General features: G+C 39.2%; 1 protein-coding gene across 2 annotated transcripts in view; it reads left to right on the top strand.

The window, feature by feature from the left end:
• The first annotated feature begins 3471 nt into the window (after positions 1-3471).
• Positions 3472-17292, top strand: part of NGLY1 (N-glycanase 1) — a 31555-nt gene continuing 17734 nt past the window's right edge. Inside the window, exons 1-5 of one of the 2 annotated variants that reach the window (XM_081159354.1) lie at positions 3472-3675; positions 7825-7939; positions 10526-10771; positions 12413-12578; positions 15990-16212. In XM_081159354.1, the coding sequence (XP_081015480.1) occupies positions 3545-3675; positions 7825-7939; positions 10526-10771; positions 12413-12578; positions 15990-16212 (881 nt within the window). In that variant the 5' untranslated portion in view covers positions 3472-3544. The remainder of the gene's footprint in view (positions 3676-7824; positions 7940-10525; positions 10772-12412; positions 12579-15989; positions 16213-17292) is intronic. The other variant, XM_081159353.1, reaches the window with a different exon arrangement.

Genomic DNA, 17292 nt, shown 5'->3' with positions numbered 1-17292 from the left:
CCTTCTTTCCCAGGCCAGAGAAGAATTTGGGTCAAGTTTAGCTCTTTCTGGTTAGTACTGGATTTAAATGAGTTTAGAAATGTACTTTGTCTAAAAATAGTTCTGTGAAGCCCAGTATGACCTTAAGTCATACTTGATCCAATGCCCATTCAGTCACTTCTTAGCATGACCTTTCTTCTATAATAATAGTTACTTTAAGATAAACACATGTAGTTATAGAATAACTTAAAACTTGATAAGTAACCAAAGTTGTACTCTTTCATTTTAATATATTTTTAAATCACAGTGTGAAAAGAACTACAATATTTTCTTTAAAGCCAAACTCATACAAAACATAGTTTTAATATGCTGTTTTATGTGTGTGTGTGTATTTATATCACAAAATTATCTTGGATAAGAACTGAAAAATCAAAATTCTTTCAAAAAGAAAAGTAAAACCACAAAAAGTCATTTCATTTTTCATTCTACCTCTGATCTCCTTTCCCTTTGTTTGGACAGGGGTGGAAAATGTTGTATTTTAATAGCTATATGTGATTTAGTACCACATTCCTCGCTACATAACACCATGGTGTTTTCTGGCATCAAAATCTTCAAAAGTGCTCCACTTACCATAGCCTTCTGTTCAGACTTCCCAGGTTTACTTAAATATGTTATAATCTTATCCCAAACTATCTTTCCAGATATAGCTCCCATTCTCTGCTAAATAGACTTCCACCCAGCAAAACTAATCTTCTCGCTATCTTTGGGTTGACTTTAGCTTTTCTTTTTCATCTTTGTATCTTTGATCATACTTTCTTTCTTCAGTGTCCGTTTTCCTCCTACCTTGTGCTAGAAGCTGGCATACAAAAATGAGTAGGACACTCTCTTGCCTTTGAAAAGTTTACAGGCTAATAGAGGGAGACAGCCATGGAAGCATATGTGCAAAGTACTGAAACAGGTGCTTTCATAAAAGAATATAATAGAATTTTGTATTATAATAACACAGAGGGACAAGTAGGTCAATGCTCCCTTCCAAATTCAGGAAAGCCTTCAAACAAGTGGTCTTTGAGCTGCATCTTGAAAACGAGTAAATGTTTGTCCTAGAAAATTGGGTGGAAAAAAGCATCCTGACAAAGGCCTGGAGACAAACTACTAGTAGTTCAATATTGCCAATATTGGATTTGAGGTATGGGACAAAACAACAATAAAAGCATGAGGGTAAAGCAGGGGCCAATCACAAAAAGTCTTGGGTGTCATGCTGAAGATTTTGGATTAGAGCCTGTAGGTCAGAGATGATAGACAGTCCTGGTCTAATTTGTACTGCAATCATTTATTGAATCTATATTCCTCTAGGAAAGATGTAAATTTATTCCCTTCACCAGGGTCCCTGCTACTCCTTTTTGACTTGAACAAAGCCACTTTATACATTGAAGTTACTTGCATGGTTCCTGACACCATTTGACCTTAGAGTGTGGGCAAGGAGTAATCACAGGAAACAATTTATTATAGAGTAGTAGGTGGTACCTGTGCAGCCAGGGACTACATTTCCCAGCCTGTCCTCCTTTTATGTAGATGGGGCTTCATTTTTGCCAACAGCATGCTAGAGAAAATGCTGTATGTCATTTCTGGGCCCATGTGGTTAAGCAGGTAGGCCTTTTTTCTGCTCAACCGTTAACTAAATGCAGACGTCTCTATAAATCTCTCTGTGGCCGGGAGTTTGCAAACTACAGGTCAATCCAGCAGTTTTTATATATAGTTTCATTGGAACACAGTCAAGCCCATACATTTTAAAGTACTGTCTCTGGAAGGAGAACTGCAGAGACAGAGTTAAATAGTTGAAACAGAGACCCTATGGCTACAAAGCCTTAAACATTTACTCCTGGTCCTTTACAAAAAGTATTTGTTGACCTCCATTCTATGGGATGGAAGGAGCCTGAGCCCCTGAATCATTACATGGAAGAAAGCAACCCTCTGACTAATGACACCTGCATTATTAAACTGTTATGTGAGCAAGAAAGACATTTCTCTTGTGTTAAGTCACTGAAAGTTTTAGCTATAGCAGCTAGGAACATACTACCAATTAAACAAACTATTCTTGGCAGCTGGCCCAACACTTACATATTAAAAACTTCTCACAAATATTTGGCAGATGTGAACAGTAACTGAAGTAGATGGCATAGGCAGGGTCTTGCTCATAGATATTGGGAGAAAATTTCAAATTTTAAAAGCAAACAGAAGATAAGTATCAAGAACAGTTAAAGAAGTTACTTAGGCAAGTAGCTTCTCTTAAAAACATAAGGTCAAGACAAATATTTGTTGAGGTTAGGGAAGGAATTTCTGCAAAGACGGAAGTACAGTACTGTACGTTTTCAAGGACACGGAAAAGGCAGAGAATGGATTAGAGAGGTTAGGATTCGTCTCCTAAAAGGAGTGATGGACACTGATCACATCATCTACCTGCAAAACAAAGCCACAAAGTCATGCTTGCCCTTACTCTGTGGGATGTGTATTTTTACCGCCTTTCCCCTCCCCCCACTGTCTTCTACTTCGTCCTTACTGTGTATGTATGTGTTCTGTGCGGGTCACACCACAAGGTAAATTGAGTCCACGAGACACTGTATTGCAACCTGCGGTCTGAAAAACACTTCTTTAAAGAGCCGTCACGCTATCTGAGCTGGGACTTACTCAAGAAATTCTTCGCCTAATTCTAGAAATAATTCGTATACCAGGAACCCAGCAGGGCGGTGGTTCTCGCACGTCGGCCGCTGCTCGCTCCGAGTCTTGCCCCGCGTCTCCGCGGGAAGGCTGCCGCTCGCCGAGGAGGAAGCCCGCGGGCTGTGTCATTGGGGGAAAAGGGTGGCCGGAGCTCTGGGGGCTTCCCCACCTCTGTACCTGGCTCTATTTAAGTCGGGAAGACCCCACCCCCGGCCTTGACCACAAGCCAACCCATCAGTCCTCCACAGTCCCCGCCCCCCATCCTTGGACACCCACCAGCAAGCACCCCACCCTTTCCGGTCGAAGCCCCGCGAGCCCTGACAACCAAGCCTCTGCCCTCCCTGGTCAGAGCCCCCTCACCCTCCCGGAGCAGCCCCCCATCCCGCCACGCCGAGGACCCCGCCCCTCGGAAACCCGCAACCCGGCTCCTCCGCAGGCCCCGCCCTCCCCAGGCCCCTGCCCTCTCCGGGCCCCCGCCTGCCCCTGGCGGGTCAAGCCCCCTGCCCTCCTGACCGAGACCCGCCTCCGCCCCAGGCCCCGCCCTCCCCAGGCCCCGCCCCCACAGGCCCCGCCCTCCCAGGCTCCCGCCCGCCCCCTGCCGGTCAGGCCCCCTGCCCTCCCGACCAGGACCCGCCTCCGCCCTCAGGCCCCCGCCCTCCCGCTCCCGGCTGAGCCCCGGCGCGTCCCCGCAGCCCCTCCCCCCTTCCCGGTGGAAGCCCCGGCTCCGGGCTCCCGGCTCCGCGCGCCCAGGCCCCCGCCCTCCCGGCTCGCCGCGGGGGCGGCCGCGCCGCGGCGCCTGCTCAGTGCGGGACGCGGCGCGCGAGGGGCGGCGACGGCCGGGCGCTCCAGCATGGCGGCGGCGGCGCTGGGCAGCTCCTCGGACGCCGCGTCCCCGGCCGTGGCCGAGCTCTGCCAGAACAGCCCCGAGACCTTCCTGGAGGCCTCCAAGCTGTTGCTCACCTACGCGGACAACATCCTCAGGTTGCCCCCCGCGGGGTCGGACGGGGCTGTGGGGACGGGCGCGGAGCCTGCTCCGCCTGGGTTTGGGGGCGCCCGGGCCCCCGAGGGCGGCAGGTCGGAGAGGCTGGGGGCCTGGCCCTGGCTCAGTGCCCTCCGGGGGCCTGGAGGTCCGGGCTAGACCCCACCCGCCCGAGAAGAGGGAGTTTCTTTGCACTTGCGACTTGGCACCTGACGTCGGGGTGTTGGGCGAAATGGAGGGCCCCGGGGTAGGGCAGGGCGAGGGAGGTGGGAAGGCGCGCCCCCAGGCTCGGCCTCGGACCCCCCTGTCTGACACTTTCACATGACGGGACATCAGCGAACCGGCCTTTCGTGCCCACTGCCCGGATTTGTGCCGAGCGGGGTGCCGTCCATTTCCACGTGCTTATCAGAAGTTAGCAGCCACCAGACATTTTCTTCCTAACATTTTGCGAACATATTAAGCATCATACCAAATTAGTGAGGTGGTTTTTGGGGGTTTTTTAACCCTTTTATGGTCTTCTCTGCCCATTTTGGCGATTGAAACATTATTAGCCGCATTGCTTTTAAAGTTACAGCTTTCATGTTCACATCTGGGGTCCACCGTCGACGCGCCTCTTTCAATAGTGATTCGGGAAGGTGAGCGCCTTGGGTGAGAGTAATTGGTTTCATTCTCCTGTGAGCAGACTTGCAGCTCTAGGCCTCTGAGGGGCCTGTAGGGGAACTGGGGGGCAAGTGTGGTCGTTGATTCGGGACCATTACCGCCCCATCCCCTGGACGGACCGACGTGGCGCCCCCAGGAGGGACCCGGTGGGCGGGGGAGGGAGGTGGCACCGAGCTTGAAGGAGCTCCGGGCGCCCGGGGCTGTGCCTGCTGCCTGTTTATCAGGTCAGGATGCTGGCCTAGGTTCTCGCCCAGAGTGCACTTGATTTTCTAAGTGGTGGGCGTTGTTGGCATGAAGTCTAAAAGGAAACCCCTCCTTAGTTTCCGGTTACAGATTTCACGTGGCTCAATTTTAGAGACATTAGTTGCAAGTGCAGTGTTTTAACCCTTGGCAGTTATAGTCGTCATATAGGTAACATTAATGATTTGAAAGTAAATGAAAGGAAAAGCAGAGCAAGCCCTGTATTAGGTGCCAGGTGGTACATGGGGTGCAGCGTGCGCACTGTGCACAGCTACACAGCTACACAGCTGTGACCTCTGTGGGACCACCTTCCTCCTCTGTGACCCCTTCTCAACTCACCTTCGCCCTTAGGGGTCTTCGGAGTGCCAGGAGGATGCCAGTGGACTGTGCATGAGTGAACTCAATAGGTTGAGTTCTCCAGACCCCATCTCCTACGTGGAAAGCCACCAAACTTTTTAAACCCCACTATTCAGAAAAGGGAGGCAGCCTTGAAATGAGGATTTACTTCTGCTTTCAATGTGATGAAACCAAAAAATTCTAAGATCAAGGTATTTTGAGGAAGGAGATCCTTTGCACGCAAATGTCTTGGCATTATGGTCGTCATTATGAATGTTTACCAAGCTCACAGAAAAAACTGGCATGCTGTCAGTTCATGTTACAGTCTTGTGTTTCTAATCTTTAAAAAGTGTTTATCTAAAAAGGGAATTTGGAGTTTGGAACTCCTATAACTGGAGATGGTACAAAAGCTACCCTTTTAGTTTGTTTTAAGTAATAGTATTAGTGGCTGTCCTCATATTCTTAGAATTTAAACTCCTGCAGGCGTCAGGGAGGGAACACTACCTTTCCTTTCTCTTTCAAGTCCAGTGACTTGCTAACCTCTTAACAGAAAAGCTTCAGATTTCTTCTTTATTTCTAGCCACACTACATTACAGATCTGCTAATCTAACTTATTTGAGAGTTGAGAACACCAAGGTTTTCTCTTTTATTGTTTGGGGAAATCTGTTAGTGTTAGGGATAAGGGGCTGTAAGTGGTGTCTTGATATCTCTTGTTTCTACCTCAGAGTCTGACATAGTATTTCATAGACTAAGAGCTGAAATGAGAATTTCATTAGCAGTGTTTTGGTTTTTTCCGGCACTGATACTTAGCACTACGCACAAGTGAAAATAAAACTTGTGGCCAAGTTTTAAGTTTCAGTTTTGGATGATGTTTTTCCTATTCCCCCAACTAAGAGTCATAAAGCTAATGAAATTGCAGAATAAAAGATATGCTAATTTGCATACACAATCGGCCATGGATTTGAACCTCTTACCTTTTTTCAGTTCACTGACTTCTAAATAAAATGGTCCTTCTTCAGTGATACCTACTTTCTCAAAAATCTGTAATCGTTTCACTGGCATTCCACATGGGTTTCTTAGATAATTTATTCCATTTGTTCTTTTTAAAATTTTTTATTTTCCACTAATTTCTTTTGCAAACTTCACACAGTTATTGGTTATGACAGCACTATATATGATTGGGAAGCAAGAATGGAAAGTGGGTTTTTTCCTTCCAAGAAAATAAATATGTTTGGGAGAAAGACACGGGTGTGGAAAATAGCCACAGCATAAAATCTAGAGAACAATTCCAAGACAATGTTTAATCACTTACATGTTTATGTGAGGAGATAGCAGGGGAACCTAACTTGGAACAGTTTTGAGAACAGAGGTTTGGTAAGATGTGTCCAGTTGATGGAGTAGCAGAGAACATATATTTGACATGATAGGCAAGACAAAGTGATTAGTTTCTAGACTGAAAGAGAAGCATATGAAGGAGGTTTGTGTAGAATAATGATGTAAGAAGACACCAGGCATGGATTTCTTTTGTGAAGCTCTTGCAGTAATCATAAGCATAAATGCGGATAGAATGGAGAGAGAAGTATTATAGGCAGGGATTGGCAATTCTTGATGACTGAATGCAAGGAGAACTGGTGATGGGAGGAGACGACCGAAATAACTTCAGATTTCTATTCTAGGTTACTATGGACACCTGGAGACATTGAGAGAGGGTAGTTAAATGATTGGGGAGTTTGTTGGCATCTTGCATGGTGGAGAACATGTAAGCTTGTAATCAGGCTGGTGGGTTTAAATCCCAGTCAACCATTTCCTATAAGTGTGATTGTAGGCAATTTCTGTAAATTCCGTGGGCTTCAGTTTCCTCATTTTTAAAAGGAAAGAGAAATACCTACATTGTAGGATTGTTACAAAAGATAGAAAAAAGGATCTGGCACATATGTCATCTATTGTTGTTACTCAGTTTTTCATGTTAAAAAAGCTAGATTACCTGTATGTTTCCCTTGCTGCCAGCTACAGAGGATGAGTAGAGTTAGAGCCAGAGATGGGTCTAAGGCAGATATTTTGGAAATTTATGTGTATCTCAGAATAACAGATTTTCAGAAGGACTAGAAATAATTTTCAAAATGACCTACAAAGCAACTTTTGTGATTAGTAATGAAAATACAAGAGTAGAGGATGTACTCATGTACTAGGTTTCCATTTATGTGAACCCTCCTTGGATTTTGTGTTCCAAAGAGGGAGAGGGCTAGTAAATGATCAGATATATTTAATTCTCAGTGTTTCTTTCTTTTTTTTTTTTTTTTTAATGTCTTTATTGATTTCAGAGAGAGGAAGGGAGAGGGAGAGAGAGAGAGATAGAAACATCAATGATGAGAGTCATTGATTGGCTGCCTCCTGCACACCCTCCTACTGGTGATGGAGCCTGTAACCTGGGCATGTGCCCTTACTAGGAATTGAACAGTGACCTCCTGGTTCATGGGTCTATGCTCGACCACTGAGCCACTCTGGCTTGGCTCATACACCATTCTTGATCATTGAAATCCATCAAAACAACATAGGCAAAACCTTCTCCCCCACATCTCTGAGGCTGACATGGATTTTTTCCTTAGCAACCTAAAAACTCATAAAGGTATCTCACTTTAAAAGCACAGAATTAAAATGTCACATGGATTTCCTTATGGCAGCATTAATATTTTCATCTGTAAAGTTAAACAGTGAGGTTGTAGTAAATGGATAGTGAGAAACAAATCACAAAATGCACTTTTCCAGACTGTGCTCCCCATTTCTTTAAAGTTGGGACTTATCCTACCCTGTAGGAGTATAGCTAGTATAAAATGTGAAAAGGAATGCAAAAAACATTGTGAAAAATATTAACTGTTACATATAACATGTAATCAGACTTTTTTTTTTTAAATCAGAAACCCTAATGATGAAAAATACAGATCTATCCGGATTGGAAACACAGCTTTTTCCACTAGACTCCTGCCCGTCAGAGGAGCAGTTGAATGTCTATTTGAAATGGGCTTTGAAGAGGTAAGTCTCTTTAAGGGTTCCTTCTCCTCAATTCATGTACAAAACATTCACTATTATATTGATGGATAATTACCTAAATAAGATAATATTTTGGAAATCTGTGGAACTAGTTATTTCTTCACCTATTAAACATTTAAAAGTCACAATAAATATACTGTAAAATCACAGTAAAATATAACAAATCTCCCACAGAGAAAAGTCTCCATCCAAATTGTGAGGTGAGACATGCAACCCAAGTACTAAATTATGCCTCACTTTAAACTTTTAGCAAAAACCTGATTTGTGAGAACACATGAATACTAATAAGGTGCAACCAACTGTCTCAGTAATAAATGAAAAGAGTAAACACAGAAAAGCTGAACTTAGTTGTTGCATATAAGTTCTGTAACAGGAGAAAAGAACTTCTGTGTGTTTTTTTGTTTTAGGTCAAAAGATAAGTATGGTGTTTCCATCTTCTGTCATTTGGGGCATAGTTTAATTTTATGACACAATGAAAGTAGTCATCAAGATTGTGAATTTTCTTTGTATATGCTTGACCATTTATAGTTTATGGAATGCTGAAAGAAGTTGGACCAGGTTATGAAGACTGTCGTCAGTAGCAGTCAGAATTGACAAGGCTGTAGAAATTGTTAAAGAAACATGCTGATTTGCTATAGGATATACTTTTCCTTCCTGCCTCTCTGCTTGGCTGCCCCACATTCTGTTCCAGGCCCTGGGGATATAGTGTTGAACTAGGTAAATACAGATCTTTTCTTACGTGAAGCTTGCATTCTAGTAGGTTAGACAGATAATAGACATGAGGCATTGGAGGAGGGCAGTTTGGTTGTCTTGGTGACTGGAAGATATTAATTACCAGCATTTAGTGGGCAGGCGGGGACCACAATTGCTTAACATCTGGCAACGAGAACTGTCTCAGCAAAAATGTGTTGAGAAACACAGGTTTGTTAAATACTAGAATTCTCATTGACGTCTTAAAATGTTATTGGATCTATTACATTAAGCCTGTAATTTTTTCCTTTAATGAAAATATAGTGCTGTTGATTAAACCTGTTTGGTACAGATACTTTGGCTATAATCATTTGTTCTATTAGAACTGGTCCTGAAAAGAATGGAGGGAAGAGAGCCAAGGCATGAGCAGCATCTCTGTCTTATCAGGAGCCTCTCTGACGTGTGGACTGAGACACAGTCCCAGATACTTGTCAGCTATTTTTCCATCGCTGTCCATGGTGTCAGCTATCTTACTCAGTGCTCCTCCACTAACAGCAGTATGAGATCAGAAGCCTCTATATTTGGCCTTAAACCAGATGTCTGGTTTCTCTTTGCAGACCTCATCATAGATGTGAGCTGGTTCCTTCTAATGTTGGAAAAATCATTGTGTTCCAGTCTGTTTCAGTTATCATGTAGGTTATCATCACAACTGTAGAAAAATTATTTTTGCTCAGCCCTCCCAACTGTATAGACATGTGGGTTTTGGTCTGTGTTCAGTCTAAGAGTCAGTTATAGCTTAATTAAGATCATGCAGTTTGAATCCTTGCTCTGACAATTCTGTAGCATCAGGCAGGTTAACTTTTCTGAGCTTTCATATTTTCATATAAAAAGTGGAGATTAACCTAATGCCTCTCAGGCTGGTTGTGACAATTACTTGAGATAATATATGTAAAGAGCTTAGCACAAGGCTAGAACACATAAACACAATAAATGGAAATAGTCTTTTTTATAGCTATTATGAGTAATGTATGGAACTTGCTGGCCTCTTTCAGTTTTTTTAAAAGGATTCATGTGGAACTGATTTTCATGTCATTATTGAGTAATATCTTGGCCAGTTAATTCCTTTAGGTCTGCCATCACCAGGAAAATAAGGTTATTCTCAGTTGTGGGGTTTAATTTAAATGCTTACAGTCTATAAGTCTGCTGCACTTTGTAACAACTGTTTCATCTCATTTGCAATTGGTAGAATTAGTGTTGTAACACTGCTGCTTCTCAACACTTTGAAAATTGATTGAACATACTTTCATTTCACCTTTTTTCTTATTTTGTAATTTGCTATTTTACATTGTGAATTTTGTTATGTTTATTGTATCTCAAAGCACACTGATAAAATTATGGATATTTATTAAATGAATAACTACATAAAATATTGGATTTTTTTAATTGATATTTTGTTTTGTTTGGACCAAAGATATGCTCTTAGTAGACTAGTATATATCAGCTTTTATTTCTCTAGTCTTTGGAACAAGTATTGCTGTTAACAATCATCATTTTGAATTAACCATCAGGGTGTACTTCGTGTTATCTTGGTGGAATTATGAGGCTTTCTGAAAAGATAAATATTTTTCTGAATGTTCTTTGAACTAATAAAATAGGCTTTAGCATTATATGCTAACAAAAAGCCAAATTTTCTTAATTTTCTGGTTTTTGTTAGGCATTACCTTTATATATTTAAAAAGTGCCATACGATAAGAAAACAGAGTGATTATTAAAATATGACATATTCTATAGTATTGGCTTCCTTTATACATATTTATAAAAGAATGACTATCAGTATAAAGCGAAGGTTAAAATTTTTTCTAATTTTATAAATTCCAGGGAGAAACACACCTTATCTTTCCTAAGAAAGCGTCAGTGGAGCAGCTGCAAAAAATTCGTGACCTCATTGCCACAGAGAGAAGTAGCAGATTGGATGGATCAAATAAGAGCCACAAAGTAGAATTATCTCAGCAACCTGTAGCTAGTACCCAGCTTCCTACAGCACAGTCTTCAAATCCTAATGGGTTAACCCAGCATGCAAGGAACAGTGAAGGGCGGTCATCAAATCCACCATCTGCTCCAATGGTAATGTTAGAATTAAACCTTCCTTAACTGTTTTTTATAAAGTGTTGAAACAGCAAAAGCTTTGAAATATGTTATGACTTATTCCTGAATTTATGCCTCAGCTATTCTAATACATCCAAATTTCCCCAACTCTAAAAAATTGTCAAATTTGTAACAAAAATGGGGGAAATGGCTTTCTTTTGTTTATACTTTTAAATCTTAACTTGTGGTTTATTGCTTCTGAGGGTAAGTTTTGCTTATTAATAGGCATATCCCCTGTACACATGCTCCCTAGCTACCTCCATGCTGTTCCTCTGACAGAAATGGTCTTTTCCTTTCCCTATTTACGAGCTGCTTCTCCTCCTTCATATTTTACCACAGACATCTTATACTCAGGGAATGCTGGGGCCAGAACCCTGTAAAAGCCTCACTGTCCTCATTATTTGCTTTGTAACTCTTATCATACTTATGAATAAATTTTCTAATTTACCATTATATCCCCAGTACCTAGCAAATAATAAAAGGTCATTAAATGCTTGAATAATTGAACATTGTTTTTCAGTGTGTGTTTGTTTCTGTATCCATAGATGACTTACTCTTTGAGGATAATGTCCTTGTCTGTTTTGGTTCTGTCATTCTTCTTTGCTAATGCCCCTCCCCCATAGACCATAAAGTGATCATGTCTGTCTTGTGCATTCATCCCCAGTGCTTAATACAGTACCTGACATTGAAGTAAGTATTTCACAATGGTTCTGTTTATTTTTAATCTATCTCTACCTTTTAATACACTCATTTAACCAATTCATATTTACTGTAATTGAACTTATTTCTGACATTTTATTTTGTATTTTCTATGTTCCTGCTTTCTTGGTTTTTTTCTTTTTCTTTCTTTCTTTCTTTCTTTCTTTCTTTCTTTCTTTCTTTCTTTCTTTCAGTTTTTGTTTTGTGTAAGTGGGCTCTGCAAGAATTAATTGTTCTTAGCGTGCACACTCCTTTTAAGAATCTAAGCGTCTCCCAGCACTTTTCAGAGGCATATTCTTTGTTGACAAGGAGTGTTGGGGTGAAGGGTTGCAAAATGTCTAGGTGTTCTGTTTGCAGGGCCCATCCAGTCTCCCTAAGGCTTACTTACTCCAAGGCCTCTTCCTGCTCTGTGGACTCTGTGGCTCCTCTGCCTTTGGGATTATTTTGAGAACATTTTTTAGTTTTTGTAAACACTCTCTGGAGGATATATTGCTGTGGTTCCTTCCTTTAATTCATTTGTATCTGCCTTTCCTCTTTAAGAGTGTTTCTCCTTTGCTAATGCTGAGTAGAGTTTTAAAAAGTTATATTACTTATTACTTACAGGAATTTGAAGTGGAAGGGGTTGTCCTATGCATTGCACAGAGCATTGTCATGATCCAAGCTTCTGGTCAAGAATTCATAGTACCCTTGTTTAAATATATTCTCAGTAATATAAGATACTCAAAGAGAAAAAGTAGATATATCTTAGACTGTGACACAGATATGGCTATCTCCTAATACTAATTTTGTAAAAGTTTTAAGTATAATTATTTCAGTAAATCCATATATTCCTCTTTATGAAATCATAGATCCAGTGTTTTTTATGGTTTTTTTTGTAGAATATGGAGAAAAAAACTAATTTCAATTTTTTTTTCCTATTAGATTACTGCTGATTCAATCATTCTGAAAGTTCTTCGATCCAACCTTCAGCATGTACTGGTCTATGAGAATCTTGCTCTCCAGGAGAAAGCATTGGCTTGTATTCCAGTCCAAGAACTAAAAGAGAGATCTCAAGAGAAATTATCTAGAGCTAGAAAATTGGATAAAGGTAGTGGCTTTCCATAACCATTCATTGCTAAAAATGCATCATTACTAAATAAACAGAAACACTAAATGGAGCCTTTTGCTGCGTACATTGTAAATATCTAACCTATTTCTATTTGGATTTTTAAAGAATACAATAACAGCATAACTGTATTGCATATACCTAATGGACACATCTGTTAACATTTTTTTTTTTTTTTACCTGAATGTGTATTTGCAGTTTAATCATAATCATTGGTATGTGAATTTTTTTAGGTATAGTAGAACTTGAGTCCATGGAATATATGATGGCATTATTAGCGAATTTTAATTTTAATGTGAATTTGACAGAAATCGTATTCACAATTCATAAGATTAGACCGTTGATTCACTTTGGTTAAGAGAGAGACATTATTTACTAATTAAGAATGTAGATTTTGAAGCCAAGTGCCTGGATATAAATTTAGCTCTGCCACTTACTGTACATCACGGAGCAAGTAATTTAATCTCTATGCCTCAATTTCTTCATTTTAAAATGGGGATGATAATTTTAAGAAATAAATGAGATATTACTTGGAAATGGCTCTGAACAATTCCTGCCACATTCATTTACCAATAATTATATGTTATCATTAATGGTCTTCAGATTTTAGTTGTTAAATTATTCCAACTTCAGCATTTTACTATGAGTTTCTATGTACTTCTTATCTGGCTGTTGTAGGGACTCTAAAGAGAAAGATGATGGCAGTGCTATATTTCTAGAAGTTCATTTTTAATCTAACATTCATGAATATCTTTTTTGTTGGGAAACTCATATTATGCAGGAAAATCTAAATTCTCCTTGCCAGTCCTACTCTTCTTCCATAGGTAACAGCTAATACCTCGTGATGTGTTTCTTTTCATATATTTTTCTCTGTATTTACTCATTTACAGTTATCTGTAAAAATTAATAGTTTAAGTTGTGTGGGTTTACATAAAATTTATCATCCCATGTATCTTCAGCTCCTTGGTGCTTTTCATTTACTATTATGTCTTAGAAATCTTTTTAACTCTCCATGGTGTCCTATAGTATGCATATACTATTGTTTGTACAGTTCCCTATCGAAGGACATTGAGATTTTTTAACAGTTTTCTCTATTCCAAATGCTGCTTCAGTGAAGATTCTTGTAAAGCATGCCTCCTGGTATATGTGCACAAATGTTTCCCTGAGATAGATATAGAAGTGTCATGAGTGTGTAGTGGGTGTTTGTTATAGTGGATTCTGCCAAAGAAATCGACTTCCAGTTTATACCAGAAGTGCCTGAGAAGTATTGGTTTCCACTTAATGAAAGTATTGAACTTCTTTTATGGACTTTTAAATTTTTTCTGATGGGTTTGTTAGTATTGTTACTGATTTGTAGAAGTTCTTTATATATTCTGGGTACTTTTCTTTGTTAGACATGTTACTTTTTTTTTACCCCAGTGTTCTTTGTTTAATTTCACTTAGTATATATTTTCATATACAAAGTTATAAATTTTATAAGAAATTTAATTGTTTTCAGTATTTTACAATTTTTGTCTTGGTTAAGATCATAAACATATTCATGAACAAAAGTTATAAACATATTCTCTTGTAACTTCTATTACTTTCTAATACTTTTATAGTATTTCCTCTTTATATGTAATATATCAAAGATATAAAATTAACCAAAGAACTTACATGTTTATAAGCATAACTCGTGGACACAGACATTGGTATGGGGAAGGCCTGGGGGTGGGGTGGATGTGGGGTGGAGGGGATCAATGGGGAATAAAGGGAGACATCTGTAAAAAAAAATTATATATACATATTAGGATGAATTAAGTACAGTTGGGATCCATTATTTTGATAGCTACCTGTCCCAATATTTATTAAACATTCCATCCTCTTAGAACTACTTTGAAAGACTAACTTTATTAAATATAGTTTATTTTAGTAAAATCTCAGACATTTCTCGTAGCAATATTTTTCTGATAATATCTCCTGAGGCAAGGGAAACAAAAGAAAAAAACAAAAAACAAATGGAACTACATCAAACTAAAAAGGTTTTGCACAGCGAAGGAAACCATCAACAAAATGAAAAGATAATCCACTGAATGGGAGAACAAGGGGTTAATATCCAAAATTTATAAAAAACTTATAAAACTTAATACCAGAAAACCAAACAATCCAATTAAGAAATGAGCAGAGGACCTGAATAGATACTTCTGCAAAGAGGACATACAGGTGGCCAATAGGCATATGAAAAGATGCTCAATATCACTAATCAGAGAAACACAAATTAAAACCACAATGAGGTATCACCTCACACCTGTAAGAATGGCTACCAATAAATCAACAAACGAGGTATTGGCAAGGATGTGGAGAGAAGGGAACCGTCGTGCACTGTTGGTGGGAATGCAGATTGGTGCAACCACTGTGGAAAGCAGTATGGAGCTGCCTTACGACCCAGTGATTCCACTTCTAGGAATATATCCAAAGAAACCTGAAACACTAATTCAAAAGAATATATGCACCCCTATGTTCATTGCAGCATTATTTACTATAGACAAGATTTGGGAGTAGTCCAAGTGCCCATCAGTAGATAAGTGGATAAAAAAACTGTGGTACATTTACACCATGGAGTACTACTTGGCTATAAAAATGAAGAAAATCCACCTTTGTGACAGCATGGATGGACCTGGAGAGCATTATGCTAAGTGAAATAAGCCAGTCAGAGAAAGACAAGTACCATATGATTTCACTCATATATGGAATCTAATGAACAAAATGAACTCTCTAGCAAAACAGAGACAGACCCATAGATAGAGAGCAGGCTGACAGCTCTCAGGGGTGGGGGGATTGCCGGGGCAGGTGCGGTGGGGGAGGTTAGACATGCTCGTGTTTTTATGTGTTTTGTGGAGAGTATCCATTAATTATGTTGTATGTTGAAGCACTGATAGAAAAGCTAATAAGATGATTTTTAAAGTGTCTGAAATTTCATGATTTCTGCCTGTGCTTTTGTGATTGTTTCATATTTACTTGTATATGTACTTGACAAATTTAACATAGTAATTTTAAAATGTTTTTCCAAATCAGGCTTTTTTCGTTACTTCCCATGTGTTTCAGAATCAATTCCAAACTGATAGTTCCCTGGGAGATTGTTGTGTTCAGCTCATAGGTTAATGGGTAATGTCAGTTAGAAGGTACAAAGTGTAGATGTCCTACTGCTCTAAGTGTGCAGTGTATCATTAGTGTATTCCAGCTTCGTTCACAGTATACTGACGTTTAGTTTCCTTCTTGCATCAATATTTATGCAAACCTTGTAGATCATCTTATATTTTCATATATTTCAGCTCATATTTGAGAATAAAATACGTGGATGTTTTTAGTTTTTGTAAGCTTTAGCTCTTACTTGGTTCTGTGTTAATTTCTCAGGTACTAATTTAAGTGATGAGGATTTTCTTTTGCTGGAGCTTTTACACTGGTTTAAGGAAGAATTTTTTCAATGGGTGAATGACATTTTGTGCAGCAAATGTGGTGGCAAGACTAAGTCTAGAGGTGAAGCGTTATTTCCCACTGACGATGAGTTGAAGTGGGGTGCAAACAGAGTGGAAGATCATTATTGTGATGTGTGCCAGTTCAGCAATCGATTCCCGAGGTGGGTATCCACTAGACAGGAAAGTCTTAATGTAATGGGTAGAAGAGAATTTTTATTAAATGAACTTTTTAATCTTCATTTTAATTATTAGGACAGGGATCAACAAGCTTTGGCTAGCAGGCTGAATCCAGCCCACATCCTGTTTTTGTAAATAAAGTTTTGTTGGAACACATCCGGGCTGATTTCATTTATGTGTGGTCTATAACTACTTTTACATTACAGTGGCAGAGTTGAATACAGGTAACAGAGATTATACAGCCTGCAAAGTCTAAAATACTGTCGGTCTTTTTATAGGAAAAGCTTTTCAACTCTCGCTCTTGAATATAAATTGAGTGTAGTCCTAGTGCATTTAATGTTATTAATTTTGTATTCTTTTAATGGAATAATTTGAAATTTCTGATAACTTTAATATTGGCATTTGATAGAATATAAAAATACTACTAACAACATTAATAATACTGATGGTTGTGATAGCAAATACAATGCTGTACCTTATCATCAGATGGTAATATGGAAGGTGAAAGTATAGTACCATCATATATATATATATAAATTTAGTACTATATAAATTTATACTATATATATATAGAGAGAGAGTACCATCATATATATATATATATATATATATATATATATATATATATATATAAATTTCTAACTACAGAAATTTGTTCTAATTAGGTGCCTCCCCCACCCAACCTAACCTAGCCTCATATCTTTAAATTTTCAACTAGGGAAGCTTGAACTTTTTAATTAATTTTTTAATTAATATAAAGGCCTCTTATCAGGTTTTCTTAATTGGCAATACTTGCAAAGTTTGGTTGTATCAGGCAAGAAAATATATCATGTGTTTGAGATACCTAATTTGGAGGGCTTAGGGACTTAGTACTTTCCTAATGGGAACCATCCCTGTGATACACAGAATATAGGATAAACAAAACCCAATATCCAATAATTATCTAAAATTTGTACAAGTTATTTCTTCATTCAGCATACATTTGCACAGACATTTTGCAAAGATTTGAAGATAAAAGATATACATATATAATTAAATCCCTCTCTTCATAAATTCTTTCTAGG

The sequence above is a fragment of the Miniopterus schreibersii genome (genome assembly GCF_964146895.1).
Source record: "Miniopterus schreibersii genome assembly, chromosome: 15".
Taxonomy (NCBI): Eukaryota; Metazoa; Chordata; class Mammalia; order Chiroptera; family Miniopteridae; genus Miniopterus; species Miniopterus schreibersii.
The sequence above is the reverse complement of the archived record's forward strand: the minus strand, read 5'-3'. Positions and strand labels throughout refer to the sequence as shown.